The sequence below is a fragment of the Merops nubicus genome, unplaced genomic scaffold (genome assembly GCF_000691845.1).
Source record: "Merops nubicus isolate BGI_N331 unplaced genomic scaffold, ASM69184v1 scaffold1276, whole genome shotgun sequence".
Lineage (NCBI taxonomy): Eukaryota > Metazoa > Chordata > Aves > Coraciiformes > Meropidae > Merops > Merops nubicus.
In genome coordinates this window covers 104273-128785 of record NW_008614155.1, presented here as the reverse complement: position 1 = coordinate 128785, position 24513 = coordinate 104273, and the positions used below count along the sequence as shown (strand labels likewise).

Here is a 24513-nt window from a genome sequence, read left to right as displayed (position 1 = left end):
CACACAGCTGAGGTCTGTTTCCTCAGTAAAATGACAAGCAAAGAATTGCAAGAGGGAAAGGCCCTAAAAGAATATAAATTTCTCCTTAATCCTGCCTATCATCTCCTAAATTCAGGCATCTCTTTCTCATGCAACTGCAAACTTGCACACTTGGAAAGCAATGAAGCAGCAGTGAAGTTGTTTGTGTCCTCCTTCCTGTATGTAGCACATCTGAAAACATGTGGTAGTCCTGCATTCAACTTAAGCTGTTTAGCAATCATCATTCTGACTGATCTGTTCAAAAACAAAAAAAGACCCCAAATCCCTCACATCCAAAGCAGATAAGAACAGGAAAGGCATCTCCAGAGTTTTTCTGGAGTTCCTAAGTCTGTGTTTGAGAACTGCTGTCCTTCTGCCCTGGCTTTCCTCACCAGCTCAGCTGTACTGCCATCCAGAAGGGAGTCCATGGAGTGTTTGCTTGGTTGCAAGCCAGCCCATCGGTGCCTAATGGCATTATGTGCAGGGTGGATATACTCAGAAACTGCTGTGGATGAATTACATGGATGCCTGTTAATACAGTAAGAACAACACCAATATTGTTCTATGTAATTTATTTCATGAAGTTCACTTATTCATAGGTGAAACACCAAATTAGCAAAACAAAAGTGGCTGGTAATATTATTAATAACGATCACAGCAGTCTGAAAGATAAATCCCTGTCTGCTGTGGTGCCACTGCTGAATTTATAATACTTTGAATGGGGCTTTCTAATACTTGGAATTTTAAACACTGGCCTCTGAAATGTGATTTGATACAACTGAATGAAAATACTTAATAGCTTTTAAGATGCAGTCACCTGGAATAGGAGGCTGTATTTCCTTACGGTGGTGGCCCAGTGTGTCACTTCTCTCCAGGATGTGGCAGCGTGATCGCTTCACAATAGTTGGAAGTTTTAAATGAATGTGTGATTAATTTCTGTACTGTCATCATCCTTTTTCAAACCTTTAATTCATATGCCAGCTTTATCACTAGTAATAGTAGGAAAATGCTTGGCTGAAGGAAATGTGCATCTTGGATTGTGACTGGTGCTGTTGGGTGATTTCAGCACTTTGCAAATGGTGTTATCAGCCTTGCTTTTACGGTCTAAGCACTGAGAACATGGGCAGCTGCTGTTGTGCTGGTGGGCATGTTCTCCCAGGTCACAGGTCATCATCTGCTTTTCTACCTTTACCTCACTTTTAATTGTCTGAGGTTATATTATAATAGCAGCTGAATTGCATGTTTTGTATGACTTTACGGCGTAGTTCCTAATTTGCACAATAAACATGCATTTGCACCTTCTGGCTAGTTCATAATAAACTTTTGTTCATTCCATAACCCTAGCTAAAGTGGAGATCTGGATATGCACTTGTGTATGAAAGTGCAAATTCAGGTTTCTAAGCAGCCTTATTAGCAAACACTTTCTGCACATAATCTGCAAGTTTTATTGACACTTGGAAATAGTATGGCATGCGGACGTTGTCGATGTGATCTTATGAATCAAACTAAGACTGAATGGTTTCTTGGTTCAATTTTGATTATATAGAAGAATTCACAAAAGCCATATCCAGCTGTATAACTTAAAAACAAAGTGGCAGAAGAGGGAGAAGAAAATATGATAAGATGATGGATGGTAACCTGAAGATGCCTAAACTCAATTGCATACTTTTCCTTAGTTTTAGATAAGATGATGGTGATAAAGTATTATGGATTCTACCAGAAGAGGGTATGAAGCAGAATTCAGAGAAACCTTGTAAGAATCAATATGCAGTATCCTCTTTTTTTTTAAAAAAAAAAAAAAAAAGAAAAAACAAGCACAAAACAAACAAACAAAACCCAAACAAAACCCAAACACTTTAAAAGACAACTTTATTCTTTGAAGATTCACAAGGATTAAATAAGACAGAAAACATTTTACTGTTATTAAGAGAATAAAAATTATATGGGATATACATTGTGGGAGAGAGAGAGAAGGGACAGAGATGGATCAGAACACTTTTCAGCTAAAGGATCATGTTAACATACAAACAAGTGGGTATCACTGACAAGTAACTTTAAAAACCACAGTCTGTTTTCCCACTGATGTTTCTGTGACTGTAAACAATGCCATGAAGAGTAAGAGAAGTGTGGCTGAAACTCAGACCTATGTTAAGATGGTGCGTGATCTATTTACAAGAGAGATTGTGCGATGCAACCCTGGCAAGGCTGAGGGACAGGACTCTGCTTCAGAGGGCTCCTTCAGCCCTCTGTGCCGGTACATTTTGGTTGTCCCATGTCACATTTACCCTGACAGGCTCCAGTGCTCCATTTGCTGCTGCTTAGTGTTTCCATTTCCACTTCCTCTTTGATGACAGTGACAGGCAGCAACCCATTTGATACCTTGTTGGTGTAACTAATTTTGACTTGGCAAATGTGGAACCCCCTCTTTGATAAGCATATATTCTTGGAAAGCACAGGCAGGGTTGACAGCCACCTACCTTCAAGTCAGTCTTTAAAACATAACATGAGAATCAAAGATGGGCAGGAGATTATTCCTGCATGGGTAATTGTTAAGCAGGATCCATTTGCCTATGTACAGGTATGCTATCCTCACTGTTCAGAGAGCAGAGCAACTAAAAATTAACTTGAGGCAGGCATAAGTGGACAAGCTTTTCATCTCATGCTGTTCTTTCTAGGCAGCATTATGATTTAGCAATGCACTGCCTTGCAGTAGGTAGGAAGGCTGCTGTTCTTTCAACCTTCAGAGTCACGTCCAGATTTGTGTTTCAACCTGGTGTAACTCCTTCATTAAGTATACTGGGATGTCAGGTCTCTGAGGTGGAAACAGTGCCTTCTTTTTCACACATGTAAAACCCGAGGAGCACAGTTAGCTCACGCTGAGGTAGCTTGTCATCCTCTTTGCTGGTATGGATTTCAGTTGAGTAAATGGAGTGTGAAGCCAGGAACCTTGGGACTTGGTCAACAGAGCAGAGATGGGTGAGGGAGACGTAGGCACAGCACTCTAAAAGACAAATCTGTTTTCTGTTATAAATCTATCCTGTGTAGTGTCCACAAAGAGCTAAAAAGCAAGATGAACCTTGCAGGTTTGACATCTATGTGCATGTCCCTTAAGCCTCTAGCATGTGATAGTTTTGTCTAGCAGTGAGAAAGTGGTGTAGGCACATACTGAGTATGGCAAATCTCTGTAATCAGCATACTTTTTATTGGTGCTTTCTGTGGAACCATGCCTGGTAGCCGGAAATTTAAGGAGTTAGTTTTAAAACAGTCAGAGGCTGACCTGATCATCTACACAGAGAAAAGTTATTAAAGTGAGAAGAGCTTTTCATTTTATCTGTTACAAATTCATAACGCAGCAAGGAATGGATGCTAGAAAAATTAAATCAAGAATGCAGCAACCATGAAGGTGATTAATTTTTATGCCTTTCTAGAAGTCAGCCCTTGCTGAACCAGACAAGCCCTGGATGGAGGAGGGGACTGGGCACCTCCTGGGATGGAGCTCCTGGATTGCAGTGACTGTAAAACTGCAAACCTCTGGCATGTGTCGCTTGTTCTCTGTACCGTGGGCTTTGGACATTCAATATTCACGTTGGATGGAGTCAGATGTTTTCCACACGGATACAGAGGCATTTGGGGAAGAGACAGGGGCGGTTTTTGCATAGGAGACAGCAGCTCCTGGAGCTTCCCCAACTCCACCATGTATTACACCAAGGTCAGCATGCAGCTGAGCGCTGCACAGCACAGCCTCGGCACTCCCTTGTGTTTGTTGTCTTTCTGCTGTGGAAGGTCAGAGTTGCTCAGCAGTTCTCTGCCAGCACAGGCCTGCTGCCAGGTGGTGGTAGCCCTGGCATTGAAACTCTGCTGGAATGGCTTTTGAGCTGTTCGTGGCTCTGTGCCTTCACTTAGCCACTGTTAAAATACAGCACTAAGGGAAAAAACCACTGCCCAGAAGCATTGAACCTCGCCATCCAGGCTTCTCAAGAAGTCTGATTTGGAGGAAGCCTTTTAATGGGGAAAAACTCCTCTTTCTTGGGGAATTTCAAGTAAGATGGAGCAAAATAGAATAACTTTTTTTTTTTTTTTTTTTTTTACAGTTGAGAGTACTTTGCTCGGGTGCTGAGCTATGTGCTGAAACATTTTACATTCTAGTAAACATTTAAATGTGGAAATTATATTTCTTGGTTTCCTGCAGACGGTGCTACAGATGCTGAATGATAAAACAGTTGATACAAAGAGGAAGAATATTGTTGGTGCAATAGAAATGCCGGAGTGCGCTCGTTATCACTAAGGAGAAAATTTTCCTCCACACCACAGGTAGATGAGACAGAAATTTGCTTCATTACTAAGAGGAGGACAGAGCAACATACAATGGCATTAAAATGAAATGCAGGTCCCTCAGCAAAGGCCTTCCTTGAGAGCCTGGGATGCCTTTGCTTTAGTAAGAGATCCTGTGAAGAGGTCACTTGCTCTGTTAAGCGCTGGCTCCCAGTTCTATTAAAATCATTATCCCATGTGCCCTGTTTACAAAATAAGGTTTATACTCACTTTTAATTCTTAAAAGCAGAGGAAAAAAATGAGCTTGGCAAAGGCTTTTGAACTGCTGAATCAAGAACTAGCTGCTTGCAAAGAGGGATTAAAACCTTTTAATCCTTTTGTGTAAAAGAATATGGTGTTTAATGTGGTAGGCATGCTGGCAAAATTAATTTTCATGTTTTTTCAAGCACAAGATTTCAGTTCTGTCTTTGTTTCCTGGCCCTGCATATCTTACAAGTTCTTCACGCTATGAAATACACTTTATTGACTTTGAAGTTTTTGAAGAAATTTGCAAATAACAAATTCAGATTTGGAAGGAAAAGTAAGTTCCTAGGAAGCAGGCACAGCTGTTACGTACTGCCCCAGGCATCTTGTGATGACTGATTTCGGAGCCCAGTAGCTGGCAGCATTATTCTCTTGTCCCTTCTAAGTGCTCCATGAAAGTGAGAGGGGGTCTGAATTCGGGTACTGAATTTTGTGTGTGATTGAATGAATGTTCTGTATGTATGCATTTAAAAGCCCTTAAGTGAACGTTGTGTAAATGGTGGTAATTGGAGGCAGTCTCCCTGCAATCCGTTCTTAAGCTAAATAAGGTCTAAGGCCAAAGGCCCGAACGTTTAATTGTATTAAATACAGAGGGTGAAAAATTTATTAACTCAGAAAGTGTGTATTACCAAGGTAATTGGAATTGCCTTTAAGCTATTACCAGGTGGAAATTCGACTTCAGGTTTCAATTTTAAATTAAAGCGAGGCAGAAAACCATTCTGTGAGGCTGCTGGAAGGTCTGCAGTTAGAACAGCACTCCTCTGTTCTCCCTTGTTTTTATACTCTGTGTACTACTTCGTATAAATGCTGGAGAGATAGAATCAGAAGCTCAAAACCGTGTATAGGGTTCTGGCTTTTCCCCAAGATATGCACACACAGGCTGCAGGTGCTCTAGGGAAACGTAAAAGCAGAGGAGGGGAAATGAAGATGACCTCAGGTTCTAGAAGGATGTCTTTCTGGGCTGTTCTTCAGCGTTTTTAATCAGTATTCTGCAGTCGTATGCAGGACTGCTTTGTGCTTCCTGGCATATTTTTCTTTTCCTAGTTACGTGTTATTTCAGTTATTGGAAGCATTTGTAAGAGTGGTGTCATAGTAGAGAGGTTGATTTATTCCTCCCCCCCCTTTCCTGGCACACAAAATACTTTAAAAAACCCATGGATAAGAGTCAATCACAGTACAGGGATTAGCCAGAGTTAGGGATTTTCTTACTAAGATGTAAAGCAGCTCACACTGATAGCTGGCCAGGCACTTTGAGAAAGACATTGCAATTACAACAGCCTTGAAAAGTAAGGGAGAAAATTTGCCACCCTGTGTGCAAAATGTGTAGGCACCCTGCAGATGCGATATGAAGAGAAAGCACCTCCCCGTTGGAATAGGGTCACGTTGCCTGCCTGAAACTCTCTCCACAAACAAATGGACACCCAAAATGTTCAGTGCCACTGAGTGACTTCCACAGCAAACCTGTGTGATGGTTGTCTGAGACAATTAATTCTGTTTCAGTATCATGTCAGTTAGTTTTAGGCATTTAAACTCTTTCATCAACTTCCATGATTCATAAAGAGACAGAATTAGAAATTTACTGAAGTGCAATACTATGATGACAGGCTGGTGCTGTAGGTTATTAATATTCTTAATTGTGGCTTTACCACTTGAGTGAACTAACGGCTTTTAACCCATATTTCTATGGAATAAGCAGGTTTCTCCAAACATCAGCATTTAACAGTGAACACCCAGTTTCTACTGGTGCAGGGTTGATTTATATATAACCATCCTGGCACTGACCAGAAATACACCGGACACATGAGGTTTTAAGATGTTTCTTTAAGAAGAAAATTTAAAATATTCAATTTTCACTTAAAGACTATTTAATGATTTGTATTGCATTTAGTAAGTATAAGTCCTGTATTAGCAAAAGGAAAAAGAAGGCTTGAAAATGGCAGTCTGGTGGTGAAGGTTCCCACCTGTGCATCTGCAGAGATGCCTCTGCCTCATTCAAGGTTTTGCCTTTAATCTGGGCTTATGGTAAGGAAAGAGCCTTTAAAAATTGTGAGCAGCACCCGTTTGCTGAGGGAGTGAAGGAGCAGGAATGAAAGACTGTAAATTTCTGAGCTTAAGTCATTACATATATTGATAAAATGATACTTTTGACCTAACATGTACCTTTGCATTCTCCTCAGTCAAACTTCCTACAAACAAAGCAAGCACAGTGGGTCTCACCTGGTGAAGTGAGGACCTTGCACCTTAGTTCACCATGTTTCCTGCTGCTGTTTAGGGCAAAGCACACCCTCTGCTGAATGACTGCTTTTGTTATTTTTGTAATGTAGTCGTACTGAAAGTTACACAGGTCATTGAACATGTTAAAAGGTGACTTCTTAGAGTTTTGTGTATGAATCATTTACTTTATTGATTTCATTTTATATGAACTCAAAAGGTATCTGTGAGTAACTTTACGGAAGTCAGGAGAGGAAGGTAAAGAAAAATGCAACTTGCTTTGAGATAATGTTTTTGTAGATTTGATTATCATGGACAACCACACTTGAAGCTGGAAAAGTCAACCACTGGAATTGGATTGTAATAGTCTGTCCTAACTGTTGTGAATCTCTTAAACATTAAAACCTAACAATAAGATGATAAAATGGGAGGAGGATGTGGAGATAACATTAGGCAACCTGTGATTCAGAGAGATCTGAGGAATATAGTGAATTCAAAATGCCCTTTTCTGTGATTGGGGTGCAGTTAAGTGTTTTTTAAAGTGGATGGGTGAAGGGGTTATGCTCCATTCACTGGATAAAAAGAAAATTGTGTATGTATTTGAGCATACAACACCCTGCTATATATATTTGCATTTATTTAATAAGTATCTTGCACCAAGCAATACAGGACAAAACTTTCATTTATGAAGTGCTGTCATCTTAGTGAAATAAAACCAAAATAGGAAACTAAAGAATGAATTATCATTGTGATCACTGAGATCTACTGATGCTTTAGTAAGCTGTTGTTAAAGAAATGTTATTGCAAGGCTCAAACAGGCTCTTCCTACTTGTGAATTATAGAAGAATTAAAAGTGTAATTTTGAAAAATTGTATTAAGCTAAACAATATTCCTAATAATCACAATGGGACAGGAACCACGTTTAAACTATGGTGGATATACTGAAAGGAAGGCATAAGGATATTAAGTATAAGGATAGCTGGAGAGCCCACTGGCTTGCTTCCTGACCTGCAGCAGATGCTTAGATGAAAAATCATAGAGTAAGTTTCAGCAGAGTATCTTTCCAGCAGGCATCCACCCATGCACAGATATCAGTTATCCACGATCATAAAGGAAACAGAAAAATACCCTTGCTGATTTATATAAGAATGGGCCACTTAACTCTTCTAGACCACTTTATTTCCACTTCAAAGGTAGCAGTGAACGTAAGAAAGTCTGTGTCATTCTTGGTTTCTTCACAGTGTTATAACAACTGAGCCACATCATCATTTTTTGTGTATTTGTCCTGACAGCAGCCATGTGAGAACAGCAGGCAGGTTTTACAGTGGAAGCTGAGGCACAGTTGTGCCTTAGCATATGTGACAGCAAAGGTTAAAGGCAGGGAGTTAAACCTGAATTTCAGAATTTCCAGGCTCAAGCACTGTTGCTGTTATGATCTTTTAATGCTTATGACAGTAACTTCTTATAATTCATTTAGCCCAGGTGCTTAAATGAGGCCACCCATATATGCTTATTGTATGTGTTTATCTAGTTCATCTCATATCACAACTGTAATTTTTTCCTTCACCAAGGAGACTACTTTCAATCTTAATTTAACCCAAGCCATAAAAGCTTTCAGATAAAAATACAAGCTCCCCTCTTCTACAACACCAGCCTTATTTTTGGCTACCTTTCTATTTAGAACAGTAAGCACTTGTAACATGAGGACAGAGATATTTTTCTTTAAAATCTCTCACAGCAGGTGAGGGTTCATAGAACACTTAATTGCAGATGTGTATTTAATAATTCATTTTTCTCAAACCTTTGCAACCCTTGGGAAAAAAATAGCATCCACAAGAACAAGAGGAGCAGTATGATTGCCAGTTTCTGAATTAAATTTTTTGGATGAGGTATATTTGATGTGGGTGCTAAATACTGAAAAAGCATCAGGATTCAATTTAATTTTTCTATTTATTTTAAGAAACCATCTAATGATGGGTCTTTCAAGTAAAACAAGCTAATATTTGGGTGTATGAAGCGTATTTGTGTTGGCACATATTATGTTTCAGCCACTTGAAATTTTTGGCTCTTACAAAATCACAAGGAAGCATCTTTTATGTGACTGGAGTGCGCTTAATGTGCAGCAAATTACAAGGATCTGTGCTTAATATACATGACCCAGCATCACTTTTCAAGGCTGTGAGTGGTATTCAAGTCAGGTAATGCAGATCATATGTTATTTCTCAAAAGCCATGGTTGACATAAGAGACACCTTGATGAGTTAGAAGTGGGCTACACTTCTGCATCTTGCCTTGAAGGAAATGTGGCAAAAGACTTTTCTCCCTGGGATGTCCTTTGGGTTCCCTGAGAAGCTGTACAACCTAAAAAACATGTTATGAAGTGACTCTGAACTGCTCTGGTAAAGAAAAGAAAACGTAAAAAGGCGAACTGCAGCATTACCACTGTGCTACAAATATTTGGTAGGGCAAATCTTAAAATTTTTAACTGTGGAGGTGGTTTTCTGATTCCTAACAATTATTTCACAACAAGCATGTTGTCTGAAATAGCTGAGAACAACAGTGATTTTATATATAGAATATGGGTGAGAGAGAGTCATCTTCATGGTTGACTGTCTCTCAGTGGAAGCTGCCCTGCAGGAAGGCTGTGTCAGTGGCTCTCCAGCAGATCAGAAACTCTACCTTTGAGGGCTTCAGGTTGCTCTCCCAAAGCCATCACGTTTGCTTTTGCTGGTGAGGTCAGACAACAACCTGACTGATAAGTGCATACCTAACTTGTCTGCATGTACTTTTCTCTCTGGCTTTTTGTACCCATGTTCTTGTGGACCTCTTAAAATGTAATTCAAGGAAACATTTCTTTCATCACACACCCTAGCTCAGCTGAGGACTCTGCACGAGTTTGCTGCTCTTTTCCAGCATAGGGAAGTAGACTAATGTGTGCCTAAATCTCTGCTAACATCTCTTCCAAACCATGAGACTCTCTTTGTGATTCACTTTGTAGGATTATCCAGGAATCTGTGCTTGCTCAGCAAGTGACTTTTTCAACATTATCAACTGTGAAAGTCCTTTTCTTCTGAAGTGTTGGGTTTTTTTAAAAAAAAGTTTCTCAATGGAGAGCATGTCTGAGCAAGTTGTTATTTTTCAGCCTCCAGCCAAATAAGATGAAGCCTGTATCTTTCTGTTTTTCACAGTCTTCCTCCTCAGAACTACATTGTTCCCATAAGCTCTCTAGAATAATTTAGAGTAAAGACCAACAGGGAAAATTTCAGCCAAGAAGGTGAAAGTTTTCCCCTTCTTCTGCCTGAAGCTTATGAGTGAATAGAAATGATGATAGCAGTAATTTTCATTCCAAATGTAGTGGGAACATGGTTATGAAGTAAGGAGCAAAGATTAGTGTAGACGGTGAGGACTGAATGTGCTCCAGGGATCTCACACTGAGCAGACAGTTTAAGGAAAGAGAGGCTGCAGTTGTTTGGACTTGGAGTTATCAAATGACAAATGCACCAGTCTGGAGATGTCACTCCATGCAATGGAGTAAATGAAGGTGGGTGTGATGGGCACCTCTCCCTACTGTCACCCAAGACTTGCTTCAGATGTTCTCTCTCAAGCTGGTATTTCACAGATGTGTCTTTGGAATATGATCACACTTTTTTTTCCCCACTTTAACTTTCAATAAAAAATCTTCAGCTTTACTTGGTCCTTAAATCATCAGGGAAAAGACAGGATTTCACTGTGAAAGACATTTCGCTTCCTTGTATTTATTTGTATTATTTCCTTGTATTTAGCTTGTTTGCACAACAAACAGTTAACTTAAAGCTTGTCATGTCTGTAATCATCTGTGGAGGCTGATCATTTTGAATTTAAGAAAAGGGGAAAGCTATCTAGGTTACTGATTAACTGTTGTATTTTTGGTACATCCTTATTTTTTATGATCATGTTTCTAGGGCTATCCTAGGAATCTAAAAAAAACTAACATCACCTGACTTATCCTCTGTGGTTACTACTGCCCTTTGGAGGTAACCAGTGATGTGTTCCTACAGCAGCTTCCTTGGGGCAGTAATTATAGAAATTCTGGTTGGAGGGGAGATGTGGAGGTAGTCTAGTCCACTTAAGATGCATTTTTCACAGGCACCAAGATTTTCATGGATCATCTGTCACACTTCTGTTAGCTCTCACTGAGATAAGTTTTGGGATTTGCTATAACAGTTACCCATCAGTATAAAAATATGTGTGCCCATGCCTGACTCTATTGTCCTGGGGCCAGGACTCAGGATTTTAGGTTTGGTTAATTAGTACTTTGCTTTCATTTCAAAACTTCAGGGCATAGATGTTTAAAATGGCTTTGTAGAAATACCCTTTCCCAGACTGTGTGAGAATTTGCTTTATATACAGGTATACTTTTGTGACCAGTCTCGGTGGATTTAGATGGTTTCCAGAAATCAGTGTTGCTCAATTAAATGTACAGAAGAAAAAGATTCATTAGAACAATGTAAATTCAAGATGAACAAGACAGCACTTTTTTTAGGTTTTACTGCAAGTGAACACTGAATTTCCTTTTGTTCTGTTTTTTAATAGATTTTTTTTTTTTTTTTTAATGTGCAAAAGTAAAGGAAATCCTCAGTGTACAAACTGGGAAGTAGGTGTACAGCAAGAGAGATAATTGCATAGTATTCTTCAAGGACAAAAGTTTTTTGATTCTGCTGTATTTCTAATTTGAAACATTTACACTATTTTCCTAAGATAACAGAGTAAATAACAGAAAATCAAAAATACAAATCAGCTGATGAAATGCAATAGAAGACATCAGCTCAGCACACTGCAGAGCAAAACAGTCAATCACACTGCAATCACTAGCAGCCTGAACAGTAAATTAACATTTCACTGGGATAAATGAGAGGTGAATAAACATATATATATATGTAAATATAAACTAAGTAGAAATAGACATGATTATAGATGAGTAAATATGTGAAATCAGCATCAGTTAAGCAAGTACACTTAATAATTGCTTCCTGTTACATGTTAAGACAATGTGCCAAATACTGCAGGCAGCAGCCATTGTGTCTTCAAAGGCATTTTCTGGATTTTGAGCTGTTTTCTGTGCATGGTCCTGGGGCTCCCTTCACCAAGGATGGTCAGTTCAGTATGCCTGTGCGTGATGAAGTCTGTGGTCAGGTCTGTGATATTCCTTTACAGAAGCTTGTTGAGGCCAGAGCATGTGTACCCACTTCTGCATGGACAGTGCTGACCTTGGTGGATCCACCATCTGCAGAGGCCTTTTGGTAATAAAGCTCAGCAAGCAGCAATAGTAGAGGTCCAGGCACGCAGCTTAGTGTCTCAGCTGTGACCTCCAGATCACCTGGGTTTGAGGTTGGTGTGTCCCATGGTGCCTGTGATCTATGTGGGCAGTTGGTGAGCTCCTTAGCTCACAACCACAGTCCACATTGAGTATCTGATGTTGCAAGTTTGAAGGGGTCTGCTGTCCTGCTGCCTCTGGAGGGGCATACCACCAGCCCCTCTGCTAAGCATGTTCTCAGCTAGTGGTGATGACAGCTGATGTGACCTTGTCCTTCACTCTGAAGCTGTGGTGGGTTGACCTTGGCCAGCTGCCAGATGTCCACCCAGCATCAGAGAACTACCTGCTCCACTGTGTTGTCTTCATGGGCTTCAGGAGGGTCTCTGCTTGGGAGCCTGGAGCTCCTCATGCCCCTCGGACCTGAGTGCTGGCAGGGCTGTTTCTCATGGTTTTTTTACGTCACTCCTTACTGCCATGAGGAATTTTGTCTCTTCTTAAACCTGGTACCACGGAGGTACCACCGTGATGAGCATGGCTGTGCCCTGCTGTGTGACTCTTGTGAGACTGGCTGCGTATAGCACAGGGCAGCCCTGACCTCTCCTCACAGACCCCCTCCTGCACCTCACCCTGACACCCCATAGAGATGTGGTGTGTGTACAAAGTGTCCTGGGCACTCAGCAGTCTCCCAGCTCTGGGCCACACACGTTGGAGTAGGGCAGAGTGGCTTCTGCACTTTGCCAAAAGCAGCAGCAAAAGCAGCAAGGAGTCACTCCATGACATGATGTGGGGGACGGTGAGGGTGTGTGTAAGCAGTTAATGTGGGCTAAACCAGAAGGTGAAACTGGGATTAAGGATGTGCTATGGTTTTAGAAAAGCCTTTGGAGACTGCTGTTGAGTTGCGCTCTCTTCAGGTGGCAGGTGCCAGCTCACAGCTGTTGAGGGAGAGGTGCCACCTTCCAGTGCTCACCCCCTGGTCTGTCTGATCCTACCCTGACCCAGTGTGCTCCCTACCCTGCTTGGAAAAGAAGATAAAAAAGGGGCTTTCTGACAGGCTAGGGGCCCAAATCCTGCTCCACAGAGGCTCTAGTGACCCTGGAGCTGGCTTCCCAGTGTTGGGAAGCAAGGAGGGAAGGCGAGGGGAATGAAGAGCAGAGCAAGGCCCCTGTCACTTCAGCAGCTGTAAGCTTCCAGTCTGGTTCAACTGTAACTTGCAACTGCACCCTTAGCATTTTGATCTCTTAGATGTTAGGAAAATGCATTTAAAGCTTGTCTTTTGGAGTTGCTGAATCTGTATCCCTCCTAGATTGGGGAAATTTAGCCCAAACTTAGGTTTTCATCAAAAGCTTAGTATTTAAAGTTTAAAGCACCTGGGCTTACAGATGTCAGCCATCTCTCCTTCAAGGACATATTCATGTCTGTGTCCAGAATGTGAAGATGTGGAACCACCACCAGCTCTGTGGGGCGACATTAGTTGAGTGTCTTGGGATTGAGCAAGTGTCTTCTCTTGCTCCTTTCTACTTACTAGCAGCTGTCTCTGCCCTGTTTATAGGTCAGGTTCATCTTTGAAGTGGTCGATCAGAATTGTATTTGAAATGTGGCCTTAGTGTGACCAGTGAGCTGAATGAAATCATGGGCGAACTCTGTTAACTTCCTCTGTGGAGTTAAATGTTTTAGTGCTTTATTGGGATACAGGATCGTCAAATGCTTTTGACTGTTTCAAAGTGATCTTCAGATCACATACTGCAAAATTCTCTTCTACAGCGAGTGCAGAGGGAAAATACAAACGTCCAGTCTGGATGTCTAGTTTTATTCGTCCAAGCCTGTCATGTAAATCCAGAAGATGCAACTATATTTTAATGAAAATCTTTGATTATGAAAACGTTATATGATACTTCCACACACACACACACACACACACCATTTTTGCTGAGTCTGTCAGGCCTGAATGTCACTTTGATTTCTTTGCTGACTTTCACTTTTAGTGATTAGCTTCTTACCAAGCCCAGGCCTGCCTCTGCAGGTATCCAGATACTTATAGACTGTAGCACTTTTGTGTCAATCCACATTTAAAATGAAATTAAGGGTTGATATTTGTATACTTAAAACTGCAACTGTTAATTTTGATTAATATCTTAACAGCTTTCAGGAAAACTAACGTCAACGTATGGTACGTTTTGTAGATTTGGTGTGTCAGCTGTTCTGTAATTTCCAGTACTGTGACCATGTTATAAACCTGCAAAAATCAATTTATTAAAAAAGGAAGCCTTAAAAATAGTTCCAAATTGTCATGGACCTGAGTGAATGCCCAAGGGGCTGGGGGGAGCCCTGTATTGCCCTCATTTGCAGGCAAGCCAGATGGACTTTTTTCATTTCAGGAAGAAAAAGGTACTCAAGCAGAAACCATGCTTGTCATGTCAAAGTCTGTGCTGAATTTGTGTGGCTGAGGCCATTCAACCTGGATTTGCAGTAGGAGCCCAAATTATCTTATAGTTTAGATTAACATGACACATTCCATTCTTATCTGATGTTGTGTCTTCATGGGGGTGATTTGATTATTTTTCCAGGCAAGCCAACGTTTATGAAAGCTCCCGAAGATCAGATTGGGATTTCTGGAGGAGTGGCCTCTTTTGTGTGTCAGGCAACAGGAGAACCCAAACCTCGTATCACATGGATGAAGAAGGGGAAGAAAGTCAGTTCTCAGCGGTTTGAGGTAATTAAAAAAAAATAATAATTCAGTAATAAGTCTAATGCTTTCAGACCTTAATTACACAATAATCATCATTGCAACCTAGATATCTGCATCAGCAACTGTACAGAGTGTAGAGCTTTAGAATAAAGTGAATTTCCTGCCCCGCAGCAATGCAATCTGTGGAACAGGCATTGTCCTTTGAGCATGACACTGGAAGCACACACATAGGATGTCCTTCTTCAGTTGGGAGAACAGGGCTTACACTGAGTTGCATGGCTGATAAGAGTTAGCTCTAGCAGTAATTTTATGTTTGCGTTGTGAAAATGAATAAGGCACCTCCTTGGCTTGCTATGCCCAGTGAAATTCAGAAGCAGGATGCCAAAACCCTATTGGAAGGCTTTCTAAGTGGTGGCTACTGCTGTCCCTCCAACAAATGTGCTTGGAAGGGGAATGGCAAAGTCATCCTGAAGGATGAGTTGCCTTCCTTGTGAACCAAAGTCTGAGAGAAAAGAAGATGGAAGAGCAGGTATCAGAAAGGCGTTTTGAAAAAAGGTCCAGTTTGATTCATATTTTAAATGGCAAATACATTTTCACTGACTTTCTCCACCTTTTTCTCCACTTCCCTTTTTTGGAGTTGGGCTTTTTTTCCTGAAACTGCCCATGGAAATGTGACCCTCCCACGATTCTGCGGTCTTTCCTCGAATCCCCTGTCTTTGGTGGTTTTGCTTTTCTGATTGGAGCACGAGATGACTTTGTGGACCAGAATGGATTGATTCAAGTCACCAATTTAATAATGATTTTGTATGTGAGCAGAAAACCTTGATTAAAGAAATCAATTTTCATCTTGTTTTACATTGTTATTTTTCCCAAATAAAGGTTAAGTTTTGTTGTATAGTAATCATTTAAACATTCTAATTTGTAAGTAGATATAACCTTTATAGTGAATTTGGTACTTACTGTGGCTAACCAGAGGGCTATGCCATATTATATGCATTTATATGAGCAATTTTATACCTTTATTCATATCAGTTTTGATACATTATTCTTTTTATTCTTTTAGGAGACAGTGAATACTATCTTTTTTTTCCCCTAGATAACTATTAATTTTACCTCATTACTGAACTAGTCTTTATTTGGAGGAAAATTGGAATTGAGTTTAAATGGAAAAAAACCCCAAACAACTAATAAACAAGTCTGATGTACACATGCTGAGTTACTACACAAAAGAAGTACCCATCATTAGCAAAGGAACAGCATTTCTGGACTCCATGTCTGTGAGGTCCTTAGTAGCTGCCGCTCCCTCCTTCTCACACAGTGTTTGTTCAAAGGATTGTAAGGGCAAAAGAGCTTTTCTGCTCTTTCATCTCTTAGCTTTTTAGTCCTTATGACTGATGTGAATTAATCTCTGCATTTGACTTTGTCTTGTCTTAAGATCTGGCAGTAGCCTTGTCCTGCATAAAGGTTATAGAAAGTTTAGCATTTTTTAACAGTTTCATATTTAATTTTTTTAAAAAAAAAATCCTTAAAGTGTACTATGGTGATGTTCATATTTCTCTGTCCTGTCTGCTGCTATTGAACCCAAAATAGGTTTTTTTGCAAGCTGTTTCTAATGGCTTATTTCTTTCAGCATGAGGTATAACAGATTTTCGGTGGTCTTGGTTACCTTTTGATTTCTTCCAATCTCTTCTGTCAATGCAGACTCTTATTGTGCACGTTATTTATCTCCTTCCTGTTTTCACTCATCTGGTCTTTATACTGTGAGAAGCACTCCTAAACAGGGCTTGTGAAAAGAGGGTAAAAGTTCTGCATGGAGGCACTGCAGGTCCTAGGCTGAGGTACATGTGTCTGGAACAAAGTATGGTTTGTTCTCTTCATCTCCCTCTCCAGTCCTCGAGTGACAGGAGGGGTGCTTGTGCCTTTTCCTCATGCTGTCACCATCTGCAGTTCAGTTAATATTTCCAACTTTTGCTGTGCTCAGTAATAGGAGAAGGATGAGTTTGGCATTAACAGTGGCCTGAGGCTGTGCCTTCACAGCATTGCCGTTAAGGAGTGATCCAGCTGCAAACTAACAAATAGATCTTTCTTCCATGTAAGTTAGAGGAATGCATGTTACAGCTTCTCAGGATAGATGGAAAGGCAATGATTTATTAAGGACTTAATTTATTATGCCGGGGAAGGAATTGTAATTACATCATTGTTGATTATGCTAGAGTTGCAAAGTACCTGATGCTGAAGGACATTAAAACCCCTCGCTTTCTGCTGGAGTTAACACGTGCTGTGGGTGCTCAAGGTTTTATTCTAGTTGCGTTACTATTTTCCTGACAGTCCCACAGGAGTATATCATTCTGCTCTTCCATCAAGGTGAAAGTTGGCACTAAATTGCTATCAGTGTGATTAGTAAAACCATTAGTGCAAATATGGCTCAGATGTTTTAAATCATCAGATCCACATCTTTATTGCCAGATTGATAATTTGTCAACCTTAATTGATTCATAAAGTATGTCATTGGATCTTCATTTGTTCTGGCCTCCTCAGAGGACAAATATGTTCTTGACTCTGAAATTTTTTACATTTCTGTACTTGGAACACTTGACTAATGCATGGTATTTTACAGCTTACGGGGTTTGGTTTTGGTTTTTTTAACTCCTGGATTGTTTTGAATTTGAGTGTTTGTTGCAGAAGATACCATTAAAGATGTGCTCTCTTTCTGTTGTTAAAGGTTATTGAGTTTGATGATGGATCGGGATCAGTTCTGCGGATACAGCCCCTGCGTGTTCATCGAGATGAAGCTATCTATGAATGCACAGCAACCAATAGTGTTGGGGAGATAAACACGAGTGCCAAATTAACAGTGTTAGAAGGTAAGTAGGAAGTTTTTTCATGGCTTAGGTGGCAGAAGACATGGCTTTGGCTTAGATAGCTATGTGTTGGCATGGTGGTTTTAAATGACATGGTGATACTCTGGCTTGGTTTGGAAATGCTGTGTTCATCTTGTGTCGTTTGCTAGAATCTCTTCTTTGTGATAGAAGCTAGTATTTTTCAGATAATCATGAAAAGATTGCAGATGATGAATTTTCTTTAAAGAGTGTTTTAGTTGTATAGTTGTGTTGTCTGAGGTGTGTTGTATCTGACTTGGAGGGCTAGCTAAAGAGATACTGGTATACTTTTCTCATCTGTGGTTTGATTGTAGAATTGTATCTGACAGGCAGAAACGTAATCCATGTTGCTGCACCTTCTGGATTAAATTGGCACAGTTCTTGAATAGATTTTCAGGTTATTCTTCGGATTTTGAGTTTGATGTGGAATTTAACTGGGTTTACTCTTCACTCTCCTCACAATTTGTTAGTCATTTTCTCCTGATAAGGAATAGATTTGGATCCTTATAGGCAGGTTTTAATTTGCTTGCTATGTTGTTTCTTCTAAATGGAATGTTTTGTGGAAGAGCAGCATATTAGATATCTAAGGCTTGTGATCAGTTGATGATTTTATTTTTAATATGAGTTTGTCAGAATTATTGTCTGCTTTTAAGGAAATGTGTTTTTTTTTCAGGACATGAATGTCTTGTAGTATTTAGATATAGGATTTTTTAAATACTGAGATGTTACAAACCTGGGGCATTTGGCTGAATGGCATTTTTTTACTTGCATTTATTGCGACAAGCAGGGAAAGGATTAGGCAGATTGCTTGGTGTATATGGATCGATGTAGAAACCTTTGAGTAAAGAAAAAACTAGACTGGAAAGCATTTATTGCTGTATGATTTGGAACCAGCAGAGACTGGTTATCCCAGTGGTGAGTGTGCCAGCCATACATGACAAGTCACCTATTGTCCCTTGTTCTCCCATCCCCATTCATAGCGCAGAGGTAATCATATTTTCCTCTCTGCTCTGTGACAAAGAATACATTAAACAACTGTAATGTGCTCAGACACTGTGGTGATGGGAATCAGAGAAATGATTCAGTACTTGATGTGATTGTGTATCTTGTTCCTGGAGGTGGGGCATCTTAAAGGATCAGCTTGCTCTTCAGTAGTGGTATTCTTAATAATAGGATAACAGGTGCTATAGACTTGAGAATTATTGGGGAGAAAAAGCAGATCTTTTTTGTTAGTTCTTACCTTTGCAGCCGTGTATGTGAGTGCATAAAGCTCAGTGGAGCTCTTTCAGCAGTTTACGTGCAGATCTGCATTTAAATGGTTCTTGCAACTGGATTTTTGTGATAGTAGATACTTGAATACCCAACTGTTCCAAGCACATTCCTGTTTCCTTTGGTTGCAGTTGTCTTTATGTATCTTAGATATGTATGCACATGCACACACATGCTAATAATTTATTTGCTCTGTGTTAAATGTTCAAAGGCCCACAGAGAGACACATTGCATAAAGCAGCACAACAGTATTTCTCAGCCCTGTGGTGCTCCTGCTGATTTCCTGATAAGGTAAAACTTGCAGACCACCACATAAACTGGGAATGTTCGGAAACACCAGAGACAGGAAAAGACATGCATGCATGCAGTTTGAGCTGCAGAAGCAAAAGTCACTACCGGTCAGGTGCGGAGCCTGCTTTTCTGTTTGGAAAATTCCTTTTATTTGGAATAGTGCTAGTTTTAACATGATCCCCTAAGGTCAAAAAAGATCTGCAGGCTTTAGGGGCTGCGTTTTGCTCTCAAAGTGAAGAGTATTGACCCCTTGCTGGGCACTCTTGTAATGGGCAAAATTAAGAAACATTGCTGTGTAACAGTTTGTATGTGCTCAAGCATATAGAGCCATGAGATTGATTACAGAGGATGAAGAGCTACATACACCTTTTATGTTCACTCAACAGACGAAGAGGATCAGTTCTGTTCTGATGTATCTGTATTTAAGAAAAAACATTTTATGTTGCTGTTTTCTGAGACTTCCTATGGACAGGTCTATGCATTTTTTTCAGTCCTGCTATCTTATTGTGTTGTCTGCCTTAGATTATGCTGGTTCTGCATTTTGGGAGGGTGAAATATTTTTTTTGTTATTAATGTTCCTTTGTTTGCTTATGTGTTCACAAAGTGGATATTGCAACTTGGTCTCCAGCTATGTTTGGTTGTATTGTAGTCTCAATGGCCTCCAAAAATAGTGATAAGTGCCCCACCTCTATTATGCCATCACTTTCCTAACATCAATTTTCCAAACGTATCTGAAAATGACACATTTCATGTGGAACCCTGATACCCTCAAGACTGTCAAGTAGAACTGGATTTTCTTTCAGCTTCTGGGGTTAAAATAATTTCTGTAATTGCTCTCAGGTGGCAGTTTGAGTGATGCAGGTATTCTGTACTTCCCTTCAAGAATTTGACTAATGCAGTGGTCCCTGGTGCATGACAAAGCTCTATCACAGACATCCTCATGGTTACATGCTGCTAAATATACAGCAGATATTGATTTTTACATTAAAAATCCTTTATAACAATAAGTTTTAATGCTTCTTCACAATTTGCCCTTTAGAACATAGGCCTTAACATGAAATCCAGAAGTCACAGTCAGGGTTTAGCAGGCTGTTATTAGATGTCTTTGTAGCTAACTAATCTGGAGCTTTATTTTATTTACATTTCTGCAATGTTTTACAGATCAGAGGCAGATAATCCTTTCTAATTGCCAACTTACTCCATTCAGAATATTAAGTGAGAAGCATGAGTCCAGTCTCCTGGAGGAACTGGGAATTCTCACACGAGCGAATCTCTTTTAGCAGTTTGATTCCCCACTGCCGTTTCATTCTCTGCTCCCATGTCCCTCATTTTTCCCTTCTAACTGCAAATCCTGTTGTGACTAAACTACGCATACTTAGTGTAACTGGAAATTATTTCTCCTGTTGATAGTAGGAGAAATAGATGTGCGTATACCTTCTCTTCTCATTTCTCTTGGGTAGCTGATAAGCTGAATTATGTATGAGTCATATTGAACATTTCTATCTTTTTTCCAATTATGACCTGAAGCAGCACAGAAGTACGTTCCTGCCTGTGTGGCAGAGGAGGAAAGCAGTGCAAGGGGAGGAGGGCTAGAATCAATAAGCTGACACACATTCCCAAGAAAAGCCTCAGGGACAGTTAGTGGCACTAACAAATTAATAAATATATTATTCAGTGATAATGATGAGAATTACAGGGCTTTTTAAATAGGGGGATTATATGAAATGTGAGTAGGAAGGATGCCAGCGTGGAAGAATGTGGCAGGAGGCTGACTGCAGGAGTGGTGTCCTTCCACAAGACTGCTCGTACATTCAGTGTTGCAGCTGCATGAGGAAAGGTGATGATAACAATGGTTGTCTCTAGTTGCCTGCACCACAAAGCATACCTGCAGTCTGTGGTTTCCAGCAGTCTCCACCCAACAAAAAGATAGGGAAAAGTGGGGGTGGGGGTGGGGGGGAAGTGTCTTCAAGGGATAGAGAAGAGTATATTGTTTCTTTGGGGAAGGAAGGGGGCTCAAATATAAAATATATTGTCAGTTCCTTCTCCCAGAACTTTCCAACTTGGACATTGTTACATATTTTTATTTCCAGAACTGGGAAACTTCTTAGCTGTAACTGCCCTTGATGCCCTGCAAACAGTCTGTCTTTTTTTTCACTCCCCTGTAACCTAGAGCATACAATCATATCCAAATGACACTGAATATATTTTGAGTTTCATTTCCCTTTGTTTTTAAGTAGGTTAAATGAAAATGAAAATATCATCTCCAATTTCCATTTCCAGCAGAGATCTATGCAAATCCCCTGTTCCCCTATCCCAGACTCCTAATCATGTGGCATGTAGTTATCTGCCTGGAGAGCACTGCCAGGCTCTGCAGGAGAGCAGCTCCTGGTAAAGAGGACAGACAGAAGAGCCGGGAAAGGGTCACACACACACTGGGTTTCAGTCTCAAGGTAACCTGTCAAGTTAAGTTTTACTGGCTGGCTTTGTGCTGACAGAAGTTGGTGAGGTTTGGTGTGTTTCAGTGGAGCCCTAGAAAGTACCGGAGTACAGCAGTTGTCCCAGGGTGGGAAGCACCTCTACCTTACCATAATTTGCTGTTTACTGAACCATGTCATGAGCTTAATTTCTTTCACCATCTGCCAGCTGCATTCCAGTTCCTGGGGTTACCCTGTTTGAAATGCAGTAAATGACAAACATTTGACTGTTACAAATGATTTCTGTGGAGAGCTAGATCTCAGAAGGCCTGAAACAATATGCCCCTTTTGTAAACAGTCTTCTAAAAGTGGTTTTGTCATTGGAATAGTAAACAGAAGTTAGCTATGTTTAATCTTTGTTTATGTTTAGTTAGTTACAAAAGGATCAGTTGGATCATTGTACTTTGGCTCACGTTCGTCTTCATTGCTTTTGCATCTTTTTGCCAAGAAGAATTTCTAGCAATGTGTTATGAAATTGAAACAATTACAGAAGGGAAATTGAATCTGTTTGGATGTAATGAACGTGTAAATGAATTAAGGCTCCCAGTACCCTGCTGCTGCTGGGATTGGTAGCATTCTCTGCATGTCTCTGGTCAGGAGAGGGACAGGTCTTTACTCTTTCGTGTAACTGTTGTGACTTGCTTTGGTCTCTCCCGGGGGAAAAAAGACTGCTGTGATGACAGAGGTCCCACTCCTGCTCTCTGCACAAGCAATCCAAGTAGTACTTTATGAGACAGGCAGTTAATGGACCTCTGTAATTATTGCATTTCCTAGAGCTGCAGCACAGTGAGTCTCCACATGCTTCCCTGCTGAGGGAAACGTCCTGAAGTACAACGATGCACAGAGAAATGAAGAAGCCTGACTCTGTTTGCTTTGCATTGGATTGTGGCATGTCCCATGCTTGTTAAAAAGGGAAACATTAAGCCAATTACTCATTGTGGCCTCATTGACAAGTTTAGGTTGTCACCTAGAACAATCTTAAAACTGAGCTCATGTAGACTTATACTATTAAGGTATAAACAGGGCTCACAAGAGGAGAGTGTATTGTGCTGTTTGACAGCAGGTCACCCAGTATGGGTCTGGTAAGTCAATTTAGGAGCCCTGTCAAAGAACTCCAGTAATTCCTCAGGTACTGAACAGTGGCTAGAAGAATCCTAAAAGTTCCAGAGGAAAGAGGTGGTCTTTTGGTCCCAATGCATACAGAAGGTTGAGCGGAATTGGTTATGTGTTTCTATTAGACCAATAAAACTTACAGAGACTGTTTTACTTGTATCACCATTATGTCTCATGCTGTCATGATCTAGGCTGCCACAGTATCTGAAGAATTGTTTCAGCTATTTAATTTTTGGTATTTGTAGACCACCTATTATCTAAATCCAGATATGAAAATCTTGGTTCTCTTTATTTATTTACTTTCAAAGTATAAAGAAGAATGTTAAACCTTTATAGTTTATTTTTTATAATATTTAACAAGAAAGACTTTCTGCCTGTGAATTGGAGACCCAAAAGATATTTTTTTCATGTAAAGAAAAGTCTCAAGTGTTTCTGGTCTCTCCTCCAAACAGGAGAGTCAGCAAGTCTTTAGAACATATCAGACCCAAATGCCATAATTTCCATTTCTTATCCCTGTTTAAATGATTAACTAATGGGACATGACCATATAATGTATCTGTGATAGTAACTTTCATCAGAAGACTGCCATGCACAGAGGTTAACATCCAGGTTCATTCCACAAGTTTATGAAGCAAGAAATACAACCTTTGAAAAGTTTTATATGAAATATCGCATAGTTAATGCTGAGCTGCACCCTTTGGAGCTGTGCACTCCCATAAAACCTTGTGTCTGAAAAGGTACTGACCTCTTAATCTTGAGAACATTTTTCTTTTACAGCAAGTGGCTGCTTCTGCATATTGCCTCTCAAATGAGGTCATATGAGACTACATCTGTAACAGGATGGGATGTTGTCGTGGTCTTATCAGCAGGTTCGTGGCGTCAATGATATTGCAACACCCAAAAGCAGCACCTGCAATTCAGGAAGGACTTCCCTGATAAAAACAAGTGAGCTTTAAGTGTCGAACAAGAAAGAGGTATATTCTACAGAATTCTACATAAGTTCTAATACGGGGTTCATATTGCCGAGTACTATGTAGCTTGAAGTTGTAAGTGTGCAGCTGTGGTAGTAAGTGTGCAGTTATATCCTGTAAAAAGACTTCTCAGAGCTCCTTGTCTCAATCGATTTATGCCAAGTTTATTCAGCAGTTTATAAGCGCTGACTTGGGCACTGGAAGTGATGTTCAACTAAGAATTTTTCTCGCAAATAATAGTCGTCTCCTTTCTACTTGCTTTATTTTTCAAATCCCTCATGAAGATATTCAGAAATGTGGATGCTCATTCAGAGCCTTGTGGCAGCCTGCTGGTAACTCCTGTCTGTTGGGAAGATTGATAACTGAGCTCTGGACATTATCTTCTCTCTTTTCCTGGAGCCAGGGTGTAGAGGCAGGTTACTTCTCACTCTGTGCTATTGTACAGCTTCCTGGGAGAATGACATGGAAAGTGTGTCAGGCTGTTCTCCTTCTGCTGCTGCTTTACTGCAAAACACTCAGCCTATTCCAACAGGTACATGAGGTACAAATGGATCAGTGTAACTCTGGCAGAGATGTGCTCATGCAGGCAGGTTCCTGTCTGGTTGGAGAGATCTCCCTGTGGGTTGCCATCACCCAGCTGAGGCCAGGAATGGCCAGATGACTGCTTCTGCATCTCTGTTCCAGTCTAAAACCAGACAGGTTAGATTAGACAGATTAAATTGCCTGTGGTTTAG

At 40.4% G+C, this 24513-nt stretch overlaps 1 protein-coding gene across 1 annotated transcript in view; it reads left to right on the top strand.

Annotated features, from left to right (window-relative positions):
• Window positions 1-24513, top strand: part of LOC103774683 (receptor-type tyrosine-protein phosphatase F-like) — a gene marked incomplete at its 3' end in the record, with an annotated part of 196689 nt that overhangs the window by 77010 nt on the left and 95166 nt on the right. The window contains exons 3-4 of the mRNA XM_008942105.1: window positions 14661-14806; window positions 17505-17646. Of these exons, the coding sequence (XP_008940353.1) occupies window positions 14661-14806; window positions 17505-17646 (288 nt within the window). The remainder of the gene's footprint in view (window positions 1-14660; window positions 14807-17504; window positions 17647-24513) is intronic.